The sequence below is a fragment of the Ziziphus jujuba genome, chromosome 8 (assembly GCF_031755915.1).
Source record: "Ziziphus jujuba cultivar Dongzao chromosome 8, ASM3175591v1".
Classification (NCBI taxonomy): Eukaryota; Viridiplantae; Streptophyta; class Magnoliopsida; order Rosales; family Rhamnaceae; genus Ziziphus; species Ziziphus jujuba.
Genome location: NC_083386.1, coordinates 7,050,169 through 7,065,414, shown reverse-complemented (window position 1 = coordinate 7,065,414; position 15,246 = coordinate 7,050,169). Strand labels below are relative to the sequence as shown.

The 15,246-nt window shown below is 31.9% G+C and overlaps 2 protein-coding genes across 2 annotated transcripts; both read left to right on the top strand.

Annotated features, from left to right (window-relative positions):
* The first annotated feature begins 1,084 nt into the window (after positions 1 to 1,084).
* LOC125421682 (uncharacterized) lies at positions 1,085 to 7,570 on the top strand. The gene is made up of 8 exons (XM_060819350.1): positions 1,085 to 1,185; positions 1,569 to 1,886; positions 3,725 to 4,216; positions 4,407 to 4,544; positions 4,639 to 4,713; positions 5,232 to 5,294; positions 5,432 to 5,859; positions 6,671 to 7,570. The coding sequence occupies exons 2-8, from the start codon at positions 1,640 to 1,642 to the stop codon at positions 7,268 to 7,270; spliced, it is 2,043 nt and encodes a 680-aa protein (XP_060675333.1). The 5' UTR covers positions 1,085 to 1,185; positions 1,569 to 1,639; the 3' UTR covers positions 7,271 to 7,570.
* Positions 7,571 to 7,859: 289 nt separating this feature from the next.
* Positions 7,860 to 10,287, top strand: LOC112489462 (uncharacterized). Its single transcript, XM_060819947.1, has 2 exons — positions 7,860 to 8,243; positions 9,938 to 10,287. Exons 1-2 carry the CDS (start codon positions 7,943 to 7,945, stop codon positions 10,069 to 10,071), a joined length of 435 nt encoding a protein of 144 aa, XP_060675930.1. The 5' UTR covers positions 7,860 to 7,942; the 3' UTR covers positions 10,072 to 10,287.
* Positions 10,288 to 15,246: the final 4,959 nt, after the last annotated feature.

The following is a 15,246-nucleotide window of genomic DNA, read 5'->3' as shown; positions in this document are numbered from 1 at the left end:
AATAAAATATTACAGTATTCAGAAACTTTGCATGTTCATAACTTTTTAACCAGATATCCAATTTAAGCGTGCTGCTAGTATATGAACTCGTATCGACGAGTATTTTACAACCATATAAAAGTCAAAATAAAATTCTACAACCATAAAAAGTCTGGATCTCAACTTATTTTGCCCATAACTTTTAAACGGTAACTCCATTCGGATATGCTATTAGTCTACGAACTCGGGGCATCATGTACTTTGCTATGGTACCACGATCAACTAGAAATTTCATTCGGAACAAAAAGTCAACTTTGTACCCACTCAGTCAACCTCAACCTCGGTTAACGTGCCAGAATTCCAATGTAGTTTGGGACGGGGTGTTACATAAGTCCTACCTTTAGGGGAGATGCTGTCTGATTTTCCGTTGAAAGGTTCGGTGGTGTTTTCCTGGGATCAGGGCTTGTCTAGGGTTCCGGTGAGAAATTTTCAAGGGGTCCTGACAGATACAGTTAGGGAAATTTTTTTTTTAGTTTTTTATTTTATCCACAAATATACTTTTTATAACCTTTTTTTTTTTTTTTTGATAAATAAAGTTAAGCATGAACTTTATGGATGTTCATATGGATGTCCTTGTGGGGACTGCTAGTGCAATAAAATCTACTATTTTCTCAATCGAGTTCAAATTCTTTCATCCTTGATATTATAAACAAATGAAAAAGAAAACTTGTTGAACCATATAATTTATTGGTCGGAGAAATATTGCTCCTCTATATATAATATTTATAAGCATAAATTTTTATTTGTTCTCTTCTTCTACTCTTCCATTCCCTTTTTGGAATTTAAGGATAAAAAAATGAAAAAAATACTTCAATCTAGTTTGCGTATTTCCTTTGTTCTTTTCTTGGTTTCCTCAATTTTACTTTTTTTACTGTAGAGAATCGTCTTTTAATCCGATGCCGCCTTTTGTACCACGCCAAGGATTCTTTTGTACCACGCCAAGGATTTATATATATATAGATGATAAAAAATAAAAAATAAAAAATGTATAAATATATGTAAGTGGTATTGTGCATTTTTCCCTAAAAGAATTCGGTTTGTTTTTTGAAGCTGAGAGAGCTCTAAACTGCATTTGTTTTTTAAACTTTCTACAAACAGTTTGTAGGCCTGCAACTTCATTTATTGGGCATCGTCGTTGCTCGCAATGTAAGATTTCAACTTTCGTTGCACTATTAGTGTCCATTTGGTAACATTGATGTTTTCAGTTTTCTTTCTTTTTTTTTTTCTTTTTTTATAAAAAAAAAAAGATTTTTAACTTTAGCTAGGCACTTAGTTATAATTTCTTTATTAATTGTCATTCACATGGAAATCCATCTTAATTAAATTAGGCTCATGCATTTTGATCATACTTTTCTTTATTAGCTATATTACAAATCGATCAATATTGTAATAGTTATTTATTATTCATGCATATATATATAAATATACAAACGCATACTACATTGTGTCTTTAATAAAAAAAGAAATAATTAATAATATTAATTTATTTTTTATATTTAGAATTATGAGTCTTCAAGGTGTTGTCCCAGCTGGAATTGTTCATCGACTTCTTGACAATGAAAACTACCTGGATTGGAGCGTTTGGGTGAAAACCTACTTGATGGGTGAAAATCTTTGGGACATTGTGGAATCCATGGATGAACCTCCAAAACCAGAAGATGGTGATAAATTCAAGTATTGGAGGTCCAAGAATGCCTCTGCCCTCCATGTTATCCAAATGTCTTGTAACGGTGATGCTTTCTCTGAGATCAGAAATATAACTTCTGCTAAAGAAGCTTGGGATATTTTGGAAGTAAAATTCAAGCCTCAACCAGAATCTACAGACAAAATAATCTCCGACGACGAAGGTATAATATTTTATTTTACTTTTTATTAACTTGTATATTTTAATCAAATTTTTACCATGATTTATAATATTTTATTTTATTTTTTATTAATTAACTTGTATATTTGAATCAAATATATACCATAATTCTGAACAATTACATTAAATTAAACAAATTCATATAAAAGCTGACATTGAATTAAACAAATTCATATATTGGACTAAATTGTTGAGAGTTAGGTGAGTTAGATAACCAAAAAGTTATTACGAGCGTATCATTTCTAAATTTGAGAAAGAATAGTAAAAGGAAAAGATAATATCGTAATATAATCTAATTTTGAATTCAAAGACTATATTGAAGAATAAAAAAAATAACAATTGTAAATTTTTTTGGTTAATGTCTTAAAAAGAAAGAACTTCAATAACTTAAAATAAAATACAATAGTGAAGAAAACTAATTATATATGCATATAATTAGTTTAAAATGATATATATATATATATATATATATATATTTTAAAGCTCCCAACGGATCATTTTTCTTCAATCTTAATAAGATAAAATGATATATTTAATTGGAAAACAAAAAGGCTTTTTATTGCTATCCATTGGGCTCAATTGAGCCATTGCATTTTTTTTTTTTTAAATAAAAGTTGTTGATAATTTGAACAAGAGATTTTACAAATCATTACTTGTTGACTGTGCATTCACCCAAAAAAGCTTGCGGAGTTACTATTAGAGTATATGTACTTCCATATAGAGATACAGTCAAGGGATTTTTTTTTTTTAATCAACAAATCTACATTTTATAGCTTTTTTTTTTTTTCTGATAAATAAAGTTAAGCATGACCTTATAGGATAACTCATTTGAATGTCCTTGTGGGGACAGCTAGTGCAATAAAACCTACTGTTTTTTCAATGGAGTTCAAATCCTTTCATCCTTGATATTAGGAAAAAATAAAAAAAGAAAACTAGTTGAAACAGATAATTTATTGGTCAGAGAAATATTGCTGCTCTATATATAATATTTATAGGCATACATTTTTATTGTTCTTTTCTTCTACTCTTCCATTCTCTCTTTGGAATAAAAAAAAAGAAAAAAAAAAAAAAAGAAAGAAAGAAAGAAAAAGACATCCTTCAATCTAGTTTGCATATTTCCTTTGTTCTTTTCTTGTTTTTCTCAATTTTACTTTTACTGTAGAGAATTGTCTTTTCATCTGATGCCAGCCTTTTGTACCACGCCAAGGATATATATATATATATATATAGATGATTGAAAAAAAAAAAAAATGAAATTGTATAAGTATGTGTAAGTGGTTTTGTGCATCTTGCCCTAAAAGGAGAATTCGGTTTCTATTTTACAATGAGAGAGCTCTAAGATAAATATGTGTAAGTGGTTTCTTTTTGGCAGCTGTAAGTGGCTTTGTATAAATATGTGTAAGCCTGTAGAACCCAAAGACCATTTAATCTTCCACGACATAGGCATAATATTTTATTTTATTTTATTTCCTTTTTTACTAACTTGTATTCCAAAGACTATTTAATCTTGTATAATATTTGATTTTTTTTTTCATTTTTACTAACATTTATTTGAATCAAACTTTTCATTATAGTTTTAAATAATTACATTGCATTAAACATATTTATATAATAGATTATGCTATTGATAGGCAGGTTATCATTATATTGAATTATATATTTTTTTAATATTTTCTCTTATGTAGATACACTATGACTATCTTTCCTCCTCAGTTGAACCATTTCATATGTTTTAAACAGAAATTATTAAATTTTGAACATTGAATATTATGGATCTTTGATTTGATATCAAGTTAAATACAGTATTTTTTTGTATTGTAGTGAATAATCCAGACGATCAATACCAACTATACGAACGGTTTCCCAAAGCTTTGAAAGATGGAAACCTAGATGCTACAAAGGAAATCATTACGCAATACCCAAATGCAGTAAGTAAAATAATCTCACGTACAGGGAGGACGGCTCTTTATGTCGCGGCCATTGCCGGACATACAGAAATTGTGGAGACACTAGTGGAGAAAATGTTACCAGAAGACTTGGAAATGAAAGACTCAAATGGTATTACAGCTCTTACAGTAGCTCTGTATTACAATGCAAATACCAAAATAGTTGAATGCATGGTTAAAAAGAGCAAGAAATTACCAACCGTGGTTGATTCATGGGGGATGCCGGTGATATGGGCCTTTCGGTATTGTCCTATTAAAATGGCTCGTTATCTATATTCAGTTACAACGATAGAAGATTTAATATCGTGGGAAAATCATGGATATGCTGCTGAGCTCATAAGCCAAGCAATAATTACGAAATGTTATGGTAAAAGTATAATACACATATTATATATATTGTCAGACTCATGTCATCATATCTCATATTTATTAATATATAACATATTTAGTGTTGATAGTTGTGGTGCAAATGATTATCGTTGTTGTGTTTTTTTTTTTTTTTTTTTTTTTTTTTGGATGGTGATTCTAAAAATTCTCATTTCATATGTACAATGTAGATGTTGCTTTGCATCTTCTGCACCGTTGTCCACAGTTGGCCACAACTTTGGGAATCTATCAATATACTCCTGTGCATATATTGGCAATTTATTCAAGTGGACGTCCGCTCAAATTTTGGCAAAAATGGATAAATGAATGTTAGTACATATATTAATTAATACAGAATATAATTTATATCTGTCTACATATACGTATATGATATTGATATTAATAGTCCTTTGTTTTCAATAGCTATAGTTATATATGGAGACCGTGTCATTAAAGAGATATATACAAAACTCCCTACCAATATTGATATGAGCTCAGGTATGTTAAATTTCATACGTTATTTTAATTTAGATTATTAAGGTTGAAGCACATGTACAATTAATGCAAAAATATTTGAGAAACTTTGTTATAATTTCCTGCAGGTAACTTTTACAAACTACTCTCGTTTTAGTATTATATTCAATTAATAAAAATTACTATCAATGAGCATCTGAAAAAAAAAATAAATTATTAAGTACTTTATAAATGACATTGAATATTTAAATTAAGTAAAAAATATTAAGATCTTGTTTCATGAATACAAAAGAGCGGCAAAAACTGTTGTTTCCACTTGTATAATGATCTAGAATTTGAATTAATTCCTTACATTCACAATATCAAAAAATCAAAAAAAAAATATATATATATATATATATATATATATATATATAGTGAATTGAAAGGTTAGGCATATATGTTAATCTTGCACGATAGCTTATTTATAATTTTGCTTAATAAATGTTTGTAGCTCTAATTGTAAAATAATATTTCTTCTGAATATACTATTAATAATTCAGATAAGGAATTACGTGGCAAAGTTTGGTCATTACAAAGAGTCGCAATGCACTTTGACATTTTAGGTAATTAATAAGTTAAATTCAATTTTTATTATTACAATTATTGTTTAAATTCTTCCTCCCATTTATTTATTTGTTTATATGTTTCATACGTCCAATAATAGCTAAAATAATTTTCTTCATTATTAATAATTACGTAGGGTTCAACAAAATATATGAAATGAAATTGCTCCACATTCAAACCTCTGAACTTCTACGGCGAATGTGTGAAGAAATAAAAAAATTAGATGAGAACCAAATATCAAGATCAGATATTATAATTGCGCTTTTTCGAGCTGTTGAAAAGGAAAATTTTGAATTTGTTGAAAGTATATTAAAGTTGATTCCCGATCTAGCGGAGGCCTACGATATCCATGGGAGGAACATATTTATGGCTGCAATTAATTGTCGCCAGGACAAAATTTTTAGCCTTATTCATGGTGTTGGCACCAAATTAGCAGCAACAAATGATGTAGATGCAGATAAAAATAGCATGCTACATATGGCTGGCTTTTTATCGCCTCACCCGCAACTTGATCGTATTTCAGGAGCTGCTTTACAAATGCAGAGAGAATTACAATGGTTTAAGGTACAGTATATATATATATATATGTATATTAATTTCTTGACCTGTATGTTTTAAAATATATTTAATATAACCATGCAATTCTAAGAATATCATAATGGGAAAACTATTATTTTTTCTAGTAAAAATCTAGAAAAGAATCTAAATTTTAAAATCATTGTCCAATAAAATAATGACTTTGTTATTAGATTGTCTTTATTGGCTTTGTTATTAAATTGTCCTTATAGAAACAACAACCATTAACTAATAGTTGGTTAATTTAAATAAATATCAATTATATTTTAGTGTCTTTTATTTTGAAAAGGTTAAATTTGCATCTTTTAAATTTAAAACATTTTAATTTAGATTCTGAAGTTAAAATTGATTGCATTTTGGGGCACGTAGATATTTTGACTAGCATTAGTCTCCATCACACATAAACAAAAATATGTAGTTATTATGTAGTAATTTGATCCCTCTAGAGTCTAGTTTTAATTTCATTATAATTTGAGTTCTCTACTAGTTTAAAATTTTTATATTTTAGTACCCTTTAACCATTAACATTCTTAACCCCAAAAAAAATAAAGCATGATTGGACTAAAATAAATATAACAATTGAAACTTAACGGGCTGTGAAGTGTCACTTCCCCGAATCTTGTATGGTTAAAATAAAGTTTCTAATTATATTTTTTTGCTATAACATTTGATATATATATATATATATATCTATATATGTATGTATATATATCTATATATATATATATATATACACACACACATATATGCATGTATTTGTTTTCTATCAATTAAAATAATTATAAACAAATATGTATAGGCGGTGGAGTCAGTTGTACCTCCATGGACATGTGGATGGACAAACTCAAAGTTCTTGACGCCTCGACAACTATTTACAAGAGAACACAAACAATTGCTATCTGAAGGAGAAAAATGGATGAAAGAGACAGCAACTTCATGTACTGTTGTTGGTGCACTCATTGTTACCATCATGTTTGCTGCAACATTCACTGTTCCTGGTGGGAACGACGAAGAAACTGGTTACCCAAAGTTTCTTGATGACAAAACATTCATGCTCTTCATCATATCGGATGCAATCTCACTTTTCTCTTCCACTACTTCAGTTTTGATGTTCTTGGGAATCCTCACTTCAACATATGCTGAAGATGATTTCCTCAAATCTTTGCCTAAGAAGCTCATGATTGGTCTTGGCACACTTTTCCTCTCCATTGCTGCAATGATGATATCTTTCTGTGCTGCTGTTTGTTTGATGCTTGATGGTAAGAAATCTTGGGTTGCGCTTTTTATAATTTCTCTGGCTAGTATTCCAGTTACTTTGTTTGTTTTGATGCAATTCCCTCTTCTTATTGAGATTTACCTTTCTACTTATAGGCCTAATATCTTTAATAGGAAACCATAACCTTGATTATATATAGAAAGTGCATGCAAATTGTGTGTTATTATTATTATTTACCAATTTTCATGTATCAAAATTGTTATCTATAATAAACTTTTGTTTCAAAACTCTTTAGGATATCATATACCAATGTTTTTTTTTTTCTTATTTTATTTAATTTTCCTTGGAAGATTTATGAAGTTGATATAGGGGTTGTTGTAATAGATATATGATATTTGAGGAGAAAATAGAAAACATATGTATTTCTATACTGTTTCGTTATGTTCAACGAGGATGTTCATATACAGCGATATATTATTTGAATACACATAATTTATAAATATATATATATATATATATATATATTGAGAACAAATATAACTCATAAAAATATTATTTCTAATTATGTATAATCCAGCGTGAAACGCCCATTAATTTTGAAGTAAGCAACCTTCTCTATCACAGCAAAATTTTATTTTTTATATCCTACAGTTAAAGGCAAACAGCCAAAACCTACTTTATACACCCCTCTAACATTAAATTCCAAAAATGCCCTTATCATCTTTACCTTGTTATGTGAGAAATATCGAAGGTATGAGACAAGGTAATTTTGGACTAAACAGACTTCAAAAGTAGCAAGTACGTACAAGAAATGTAGAGACACTTGTTTATTGGCTGGTGTCTCTGTGCGCAACAATGGCGACGAATAGTGCTTCTCTCCTCCATCTTCCTTCCCCATCTTTCTTTCCTCTTCTCTCTTCCAAAACCTGTCATTCCTTACCCTCTCCTCTGTCTCAACAATATCCATATTCTCATTCTCTCTACCACAGCACTTTTCCCACTGTTTCTTCCCGCCAAACTCCTCCTCACCGTCTGATGAGCATGTATGGCAAATGGGTTTTCAATTCCCTTACTGTAAGGTCCGAATCCGAACCCAGCATCAACAGAGAGCCTATGCTGCCCCCGTACCATGTTCTGATTACCGGTCCAACCAAAGGTCCGCAGTCCCTTTTTCATTTTTTGGCTTTTGGGATTGTTTTTTTCATTGCTAATTGTGTTGCTGCATGAAGTTCCAAATTTTTTTGCATTTGTTCTTTGGTTTCTGCTGGTTTTGTTACTTGTGATTTGATATATAAATTACAGTACTAATTGTTTTGTAGGTTTTCAATTTTCTATAAGAAGTTCGAGGAGAATTTAACACAAACAATTTCACTACTCTGATCATTATGTGTTTTTTAATTTCTCTCTGTTTTCTATAGGAATTCTCATGAATGAACAGATTGTGGTATAAGTAGTTATGTCAAAGTTCAGTTCTTTCATTGAGTATTTGGAGGGTTGAAAGACTTTAAAAACGTTTTTTCTTTTGACCTTATTAGAAGGGATGGTTCTTCTTCTCTGTTGAGTCCAACAAGTCTTTCTTGTACATGGAGGATTTATTTTTCCAAATTAAAGATGAGCAGAAGCGTGTCTAGCGGTCAAGAACCAGTTAAAAAGGACATTTCAAACATGGGATTTCAGACAACATCGATATCTGACATTACGTTTGCTCTAGTAGTGGTTAATCAGATTATTGAAAACTTTAAGCAATTTCATTTCAATTCCATATGCCTATACTTAGATATCTCAATGAAATATTGGAAATGAGTATCTTTGTACATGAAAAAGGATCTAGTCTAGACGTAATAAGGTATGTTAGCCAAAACATTCATGCTCAATTTTCCAACCCGTACTGATAGCCTTTTAGAATTAAATAGGCAAATAAATAAGTTGTTTCTTTCCTGAACTGTATAATACATTCATAAATATGCCTTATATAGATGGAACATTTGAGTGTTTCATTGCGAAACATATTGTTTCCTGGAATTTGATTTTGCAGTATTCTTTTGTTTCTTTGTGTTAAGCATATTTTTTTGACCTTTGACTATGTTCACTACAAAATATTGTTGGAAACATAAAATAACATGTATTTTCGTTTCTATTAAAATGTTGCACTATCATCGAGACCTTTATCTGAGATACCTTATTTTCTTGAAGATGGATATAGCTAGTTCATAGAGAGGATATAAGAAAATATATCTGCACCAGTGCTTTATAGACCATACCCGTATGCATCCTCTATATGGTGCATCCTGGCATTTATGAACCACTCCAAACGCTGATGTTCATCATTTTTTTTTTTTTTTTTTTGGGTGATTAGATTTTGATTTCCAACTTTTTTCTTGAAAAACTTGCATTGTTTTTCATTAACAAGTGATAGAGTATTTTTTATTTATTATTTTTTTTAAGTTCTCCGCATCCTTGGTTAGGATTTCTGCACTGGTGACCTGCAGAATGCATCATGTAGTAAAATTTGGGGGTTGGAGGGTCCAGGGAAGTTAGTAAATACTCATTCAGTTACCTTCCTTGGGTGCATGGAATAACACCTTCCCTCAAATGAGATAATCTTTACAAGTTCAACTATGATTGCATTATTGTGAATAACTTCTCATCAAAGTTTTGACCCCTAGTTCTGTAACTTATCATAAGTCATAAAACTCAAAATCTGCAGTTTCCTACGTTTTTGCTTAAAAACTCAAAATCTGCTACCACATATTATTGTTTCTCCATTTTCGGTTTTTTCTTTTAAATTCTTTTGAGCAATTTTCTTTTTAAATTTTTTATTGTGTGTTCTGAAGTTTGACTATGATTAAGAAACAAGGTATTGTGTCAAGGATGGAATTGTTCATCAACTTCTTAACAAAGAAAACTATGGGATTGGGGAGTTCAAGGTTCAAACCTACTTGATAGGTGAAGATTTGTGGGGACATAGTGGAATCGATGGATGAACCTCCAAAACCAAATGTAGATTGTTGTGATGAAGCTGAACTCCAAGCTTGGGATGAAGAAGAATGCCTGATCTGCTCTCCATGCCATCCAGGTGCCTTGTGCCTCAGATGCTTTCTGTGAGTCCAGAGACTTTAATTCTACCAAAATTGCTTGGGATACTTGGGTTAAGACAAGAAAATATTGCACAATAATTAAGCAGATTGCCTCTTCATCTACATATATCCAAAGGTTGAATGAATCATATCATAAGAATAATCAAGCCAAATCATTTGGTAGCCACATTCTGGGAATCTCCAAAAGGGAAGAAAGTTTTCACTAAAACTCTTGGGAGAACCAAGAATAAAGTAGTTCTTCAATTTGTGCGTGCAATAGATCATACATGAATGAGCAACCGCATTCAATCTCAAAATAATTTCTAACTTTCTCTCTTGTTGGAATAGAAATCTCCATGAACAATTAAGGCTCAAGTGAAACACACAATTCTTAATTTTAACTCCCTATGAATTAATGCTCTTTAAATTTAACAATTGCCATGCAATCAGGTCCAAAACTAGAGCTACTAAATTTACCAATTCCCATATATATAAAATCACATTTTAGAAATAGAAAAAGCACTTGAGATTGGGTTTCCTTCACTGCAACTTATTGCAAGCCTAGCCTACCATGCCTAACTACTCCAGCCTCTTAACATGAAAGAAATGTCTCTCATCCCTCATAAATTCTACATTTGATACCTTCGTGCAAATAAATCTCATATAATTGACTCTTTTATGGAATTATGGCCCAAATTCTTGCATTCTATGCTTTGTGCATGCATATTCGATGTCAGATGATATGCTTTTGTTCATATCTTATATCAGTACCTTCAATTACATTGTCCTTCCTTTAATTTAAGAAGTCTAATATAATTCAGTTCTTACACTACAAAATCATAATCATGATCGATATTATTAGCATTCCATACTTAGAGCACATGCATATGCGGTCAAGTTTTGCCGTGAAGAAGTTTCACAAGGAACGGAGAACATACGAAAGCTTTGGAATATTATTTTCCGGCACTAGAGCGGAACCCATTCTTACCCCAAGCTTTTAATAATATGGCCGTGATCTGTCATTAAGTGAGATACAAGGGGCGTTGAGGGGTACGAATAGCCAAGATTCATTTCAGATATAATACAAATAGAATCTGATCCCATTGCATTCATTTCTTTCAATTTTCTTTTCATATTTTATTTCCCCATTTCCCCCTGTGTTGTTACTTTCTGGGTTGTTACTTTTTGGAACCCATCTACATGATGTGCGAGGTACATAGTTTTGCTGACAAGAATGCAGATAAGCCAAATGAGTCAAATCTACAGCTCACACTAGCACCAGATAAAAAGCTATCTTATATGCAGTCTATATTAGACCAGCTTACACCAGACAAGCTAACACTCACACCATCAATATCAAATCTATCTCTAGAGAGGAAGGAAACACTCAAATCAACAAACAAGGGAAAAAATGATATTGCAGAAATACATTAAGGAAATTTCTATCTAAAAGGAAACTTTCTCAAAGGATCTGCTGGTTGATCTCCTGTGCAAGGCAACTTATACCCGTTAGGATTTCTTTGTTTTCTATCAAAGGGTTATTTTTTGATCTTTCACTTGTATATAGAAATTTCTTAAAGATACTCCTAAAACTTGCCTTATGAGTGGTCTTCTCTTTTGTACAAATACCACAATTTTTCTTAATGAAGAATACAGATCAGAAAATACAATTTTTTTCAAATTATTCTTTATTTCTTCATGGTATCAGAGCAATTAACTTCTACAAGACTCTCTTCTGTCATGGTTGCTCAGAATGAAAACTCCTCCCAAAACAGAATTCCTTTAAACTCCCCTACAGAACCTGTACTCACAATTCAAGCCCTCCATCAGTGTTCCAATTTAGTTTCTGTAAAACTAAACAGTTCTAATTTCCTTCTCTAGCGTTCACAAATACTTTCATTGGTTCGTAGCCCTGGAATCTCACATCATCTTACCAACCCTAAGCCACCCCGTGAATTTTGTATCGATGAACAAGAGGTCCTGGTATTTAATCCAAATCACGGCAATTGGATTAATAATGATGGACTTCTCACAACCTGGTTACTTAGTGCTATGTCCAATGATATTTTAAGTTTGAATGTGGGAATAAATATTGCCTATTCTCTCTGGAAATCCGTGGAAGATCAGCTGCTACTTACAACCAAATAGCAAGAGTATCTTCTCAGGGACATACTTGCATCTATCAAAAAGGGATATTCTTCAAGAGATGAATACCTACGTAAGTTCAAACATGTTTGCGATAATTTGAGTGCTATTAATGCACCTATTTCAGATGTGGACAAGGTGTTTTCCTTTGCTAGAGGACTTAGCCCAAATTATAAGGATTTCAAGGTAGCCATGCTTACAAAACCACCTTATCCATCATTTAATCAATTTGTTCTAGCTTTACAAGGCCATGATCAAATGACCGAAACTGAAAATGAGACAAGCAAACTAGAACTTCATCAACATCAAGTCTACTTTGGAAAACGTGGCAGAGGAAAAGGACATGGAAATCAAGGTGGTAGATTCAACTCAGGAGGAAAAGGCTTTACACCAGCAGGTAAGTTCATTGGGAACACAGATAAGTAGAATCCAGAACAGCATTCATTTAATGGTCAAGGCTCAAATCAGAGAACTAAAGGTAAAGTTTTCTGCCAAATTTGTGACAAACCCAACCATATTGCTTTAGATTGCTGGCATAGGTTTAATCACTCCTGCATCGAAAAGGAAGTTCCAGAACCATTAGCAGCTCTCAAAATCATAGAAAATGATGAAAAGTTTTATGCAGACTCAGGAGCAACAGCACACATGACCAACAATGCAGGTAAGATTCATAATCCCTTTCCTACATAGGTAAAGATCATATATATGTTGGAAATGGACATGGTCTATCAATAACTCATGTAGGAAATACAACCATTAGAACAAATAAAGGAGATTTAAAACTTAAAAATGTCTTAGTAGTTCCTAAATTGAGAAAAAATGTGCTATCTGTTAGTCAATTGACCAAAGATAATGACTGTGTTTTTGAGTTTTCTTTTAATGGCTTTGTTATAAAGGATTGGAGCAACAAAATTCTAGCCATGGGCCATAAGAAAGGGAAGCTCTACATCCTTGATGGTGAAGAACATCATGCTTTAAGCACAATAAAGGCTTATTTAGAGACTTGGAATCAAAGGATGGGGCACCCAAATAAAATTTTTTTAGAAATTCTTCAATCAAAAGATATTATTAATATTTCTAGTTGGAAAAACAAGTCTAGAGTCTATGAAAGTTGTCAATTAGGAAAAAGTTGCAAACTTTCTTTTGGTTTATCTAATAAATTTTCAAGTTTTCTTTGGAAAATGTTCACTGTGATTTATGGGGACCTGTCCCAACATTTCCTCACAAAATATTCGATTCTATGCTATTTTTGTTGATGATTTTTCCAGGTACACATGGCTTTATCCTTTGAGGAGAAAATCTGACTTCTTTGACTGTTTTCTCAAATATCAAAGGTTGGTAGAAAACCAACTTGATCACAAGATAAAAGTCTTCCAAAGTGATGGAGGGGGTGAGTTCAAATCAAATATTTTTCAACAACATCTGCATAAATGTGGTATTTTGCACTAAATGTCTTGTCCTGGTGCACCTGAACAAAACGGTATTGCAGAAAGGAAACACAGGAGCATCGTTGAGATGGGACTCACTATGATGTTTCATGCAAATTCACCAATGAAACTATGGGTTGAAGCTTTCAGAACAGCAAAATACCTTTTAAATAGATTGCCTATTAATGCCTTGAAACATGAAATTCCTTATTTTTGTCTTTTTAACAAATATCCTAACTATACATATTTAAGAACCTTTGGTTGCAGATGCTATCCTTATTTAAGAGATTATGGAAAGAATAAATTCTCAAGAAAAACATTGCCTTGTGTGTTTGCTAGTTATAGTCCTCAACATAAAGGGTTTAAGTGTCTACATCCTCCAACAAATTGCATTTATATTTCTAGCATGTGGTTTTCAATGAAACCAACCTACCTTATCATTTTCTTGATAAAACATGCCTAACAAATTAAACTGATCAATTTTCCTGAAAATGAATATAAGTTGCAAGATCAAGAATTTCACGCTGCAAAAACAAATGCAACCGAAACAAAACCTTCTTTAGTTCCTAATAACTGTGTTTGTGCAAATTCTATTGAGTCTCAACAGGTAACAATAACAAAACCCAACTCACCTACAGAGGCCATGGAATCTCTTGGTAAGTACACCAATCCTACTGACGGGCATGAAGATGATTCTCAAAACACTCCAGAAAGCATTTCCATTTCCAATCCTACTATCGAGCATGGTAACATTCACCAAAGTAATACAGGTGGCACTTCAATTTTAGACCAGCTCACCAGTGAAGAAAACAAAACAGATAATGTTGTCTCGGTCCATAATCCCGAAGGTTTACAAAATAACATATTTGTTAACCTGCAGATACCTACCACAAAAATTCTGTTACTAGCAAACGCACATCCCATGATCATTAAGCACAAGCTTCAAACCAATCCTAATTTGGCATCTCAAATGGCTTTATTAACAAATATAGAACCTCGAACCATCAAAACAACCTTAAAAAGTCCTCACAAGCTTCAAACCAATCCTAATTTGGCATCTCAAATGGCTTTATTAACAAATATAGAACCTCGAACCATCAAAACAACCTTAAAAGGTCCTCACTGGCTTGCCGTAATGCATGAAGAACTAGATGCTTTACACAAAAATGAAACCTAGACACTTGTCCCACGAACACAGCACACCAACATCATTGGCTCCAAATGAGTGTTCAAAACCAAATATAAGGAAGTTGGAACCATAGATAAATACAAGGCACACTTGGTAGCTAAAGGCTTCACTCAGATAGAGGGATAAGATTTTGAAGAAACTTATAATCCAGTCATAAAACACATAACGGTAAGACTAATTATTTCAGTTGTTGTAACCTGTAACTGGCAGATTATGCAGTTAGATATTAAAAACACATTTTTGCATGGATACCTCAAGGAGACAGTCTACATGGAGAAACCCCTAGGTTTTGTTTCTCACACTCATCCACATCCTGTTTGT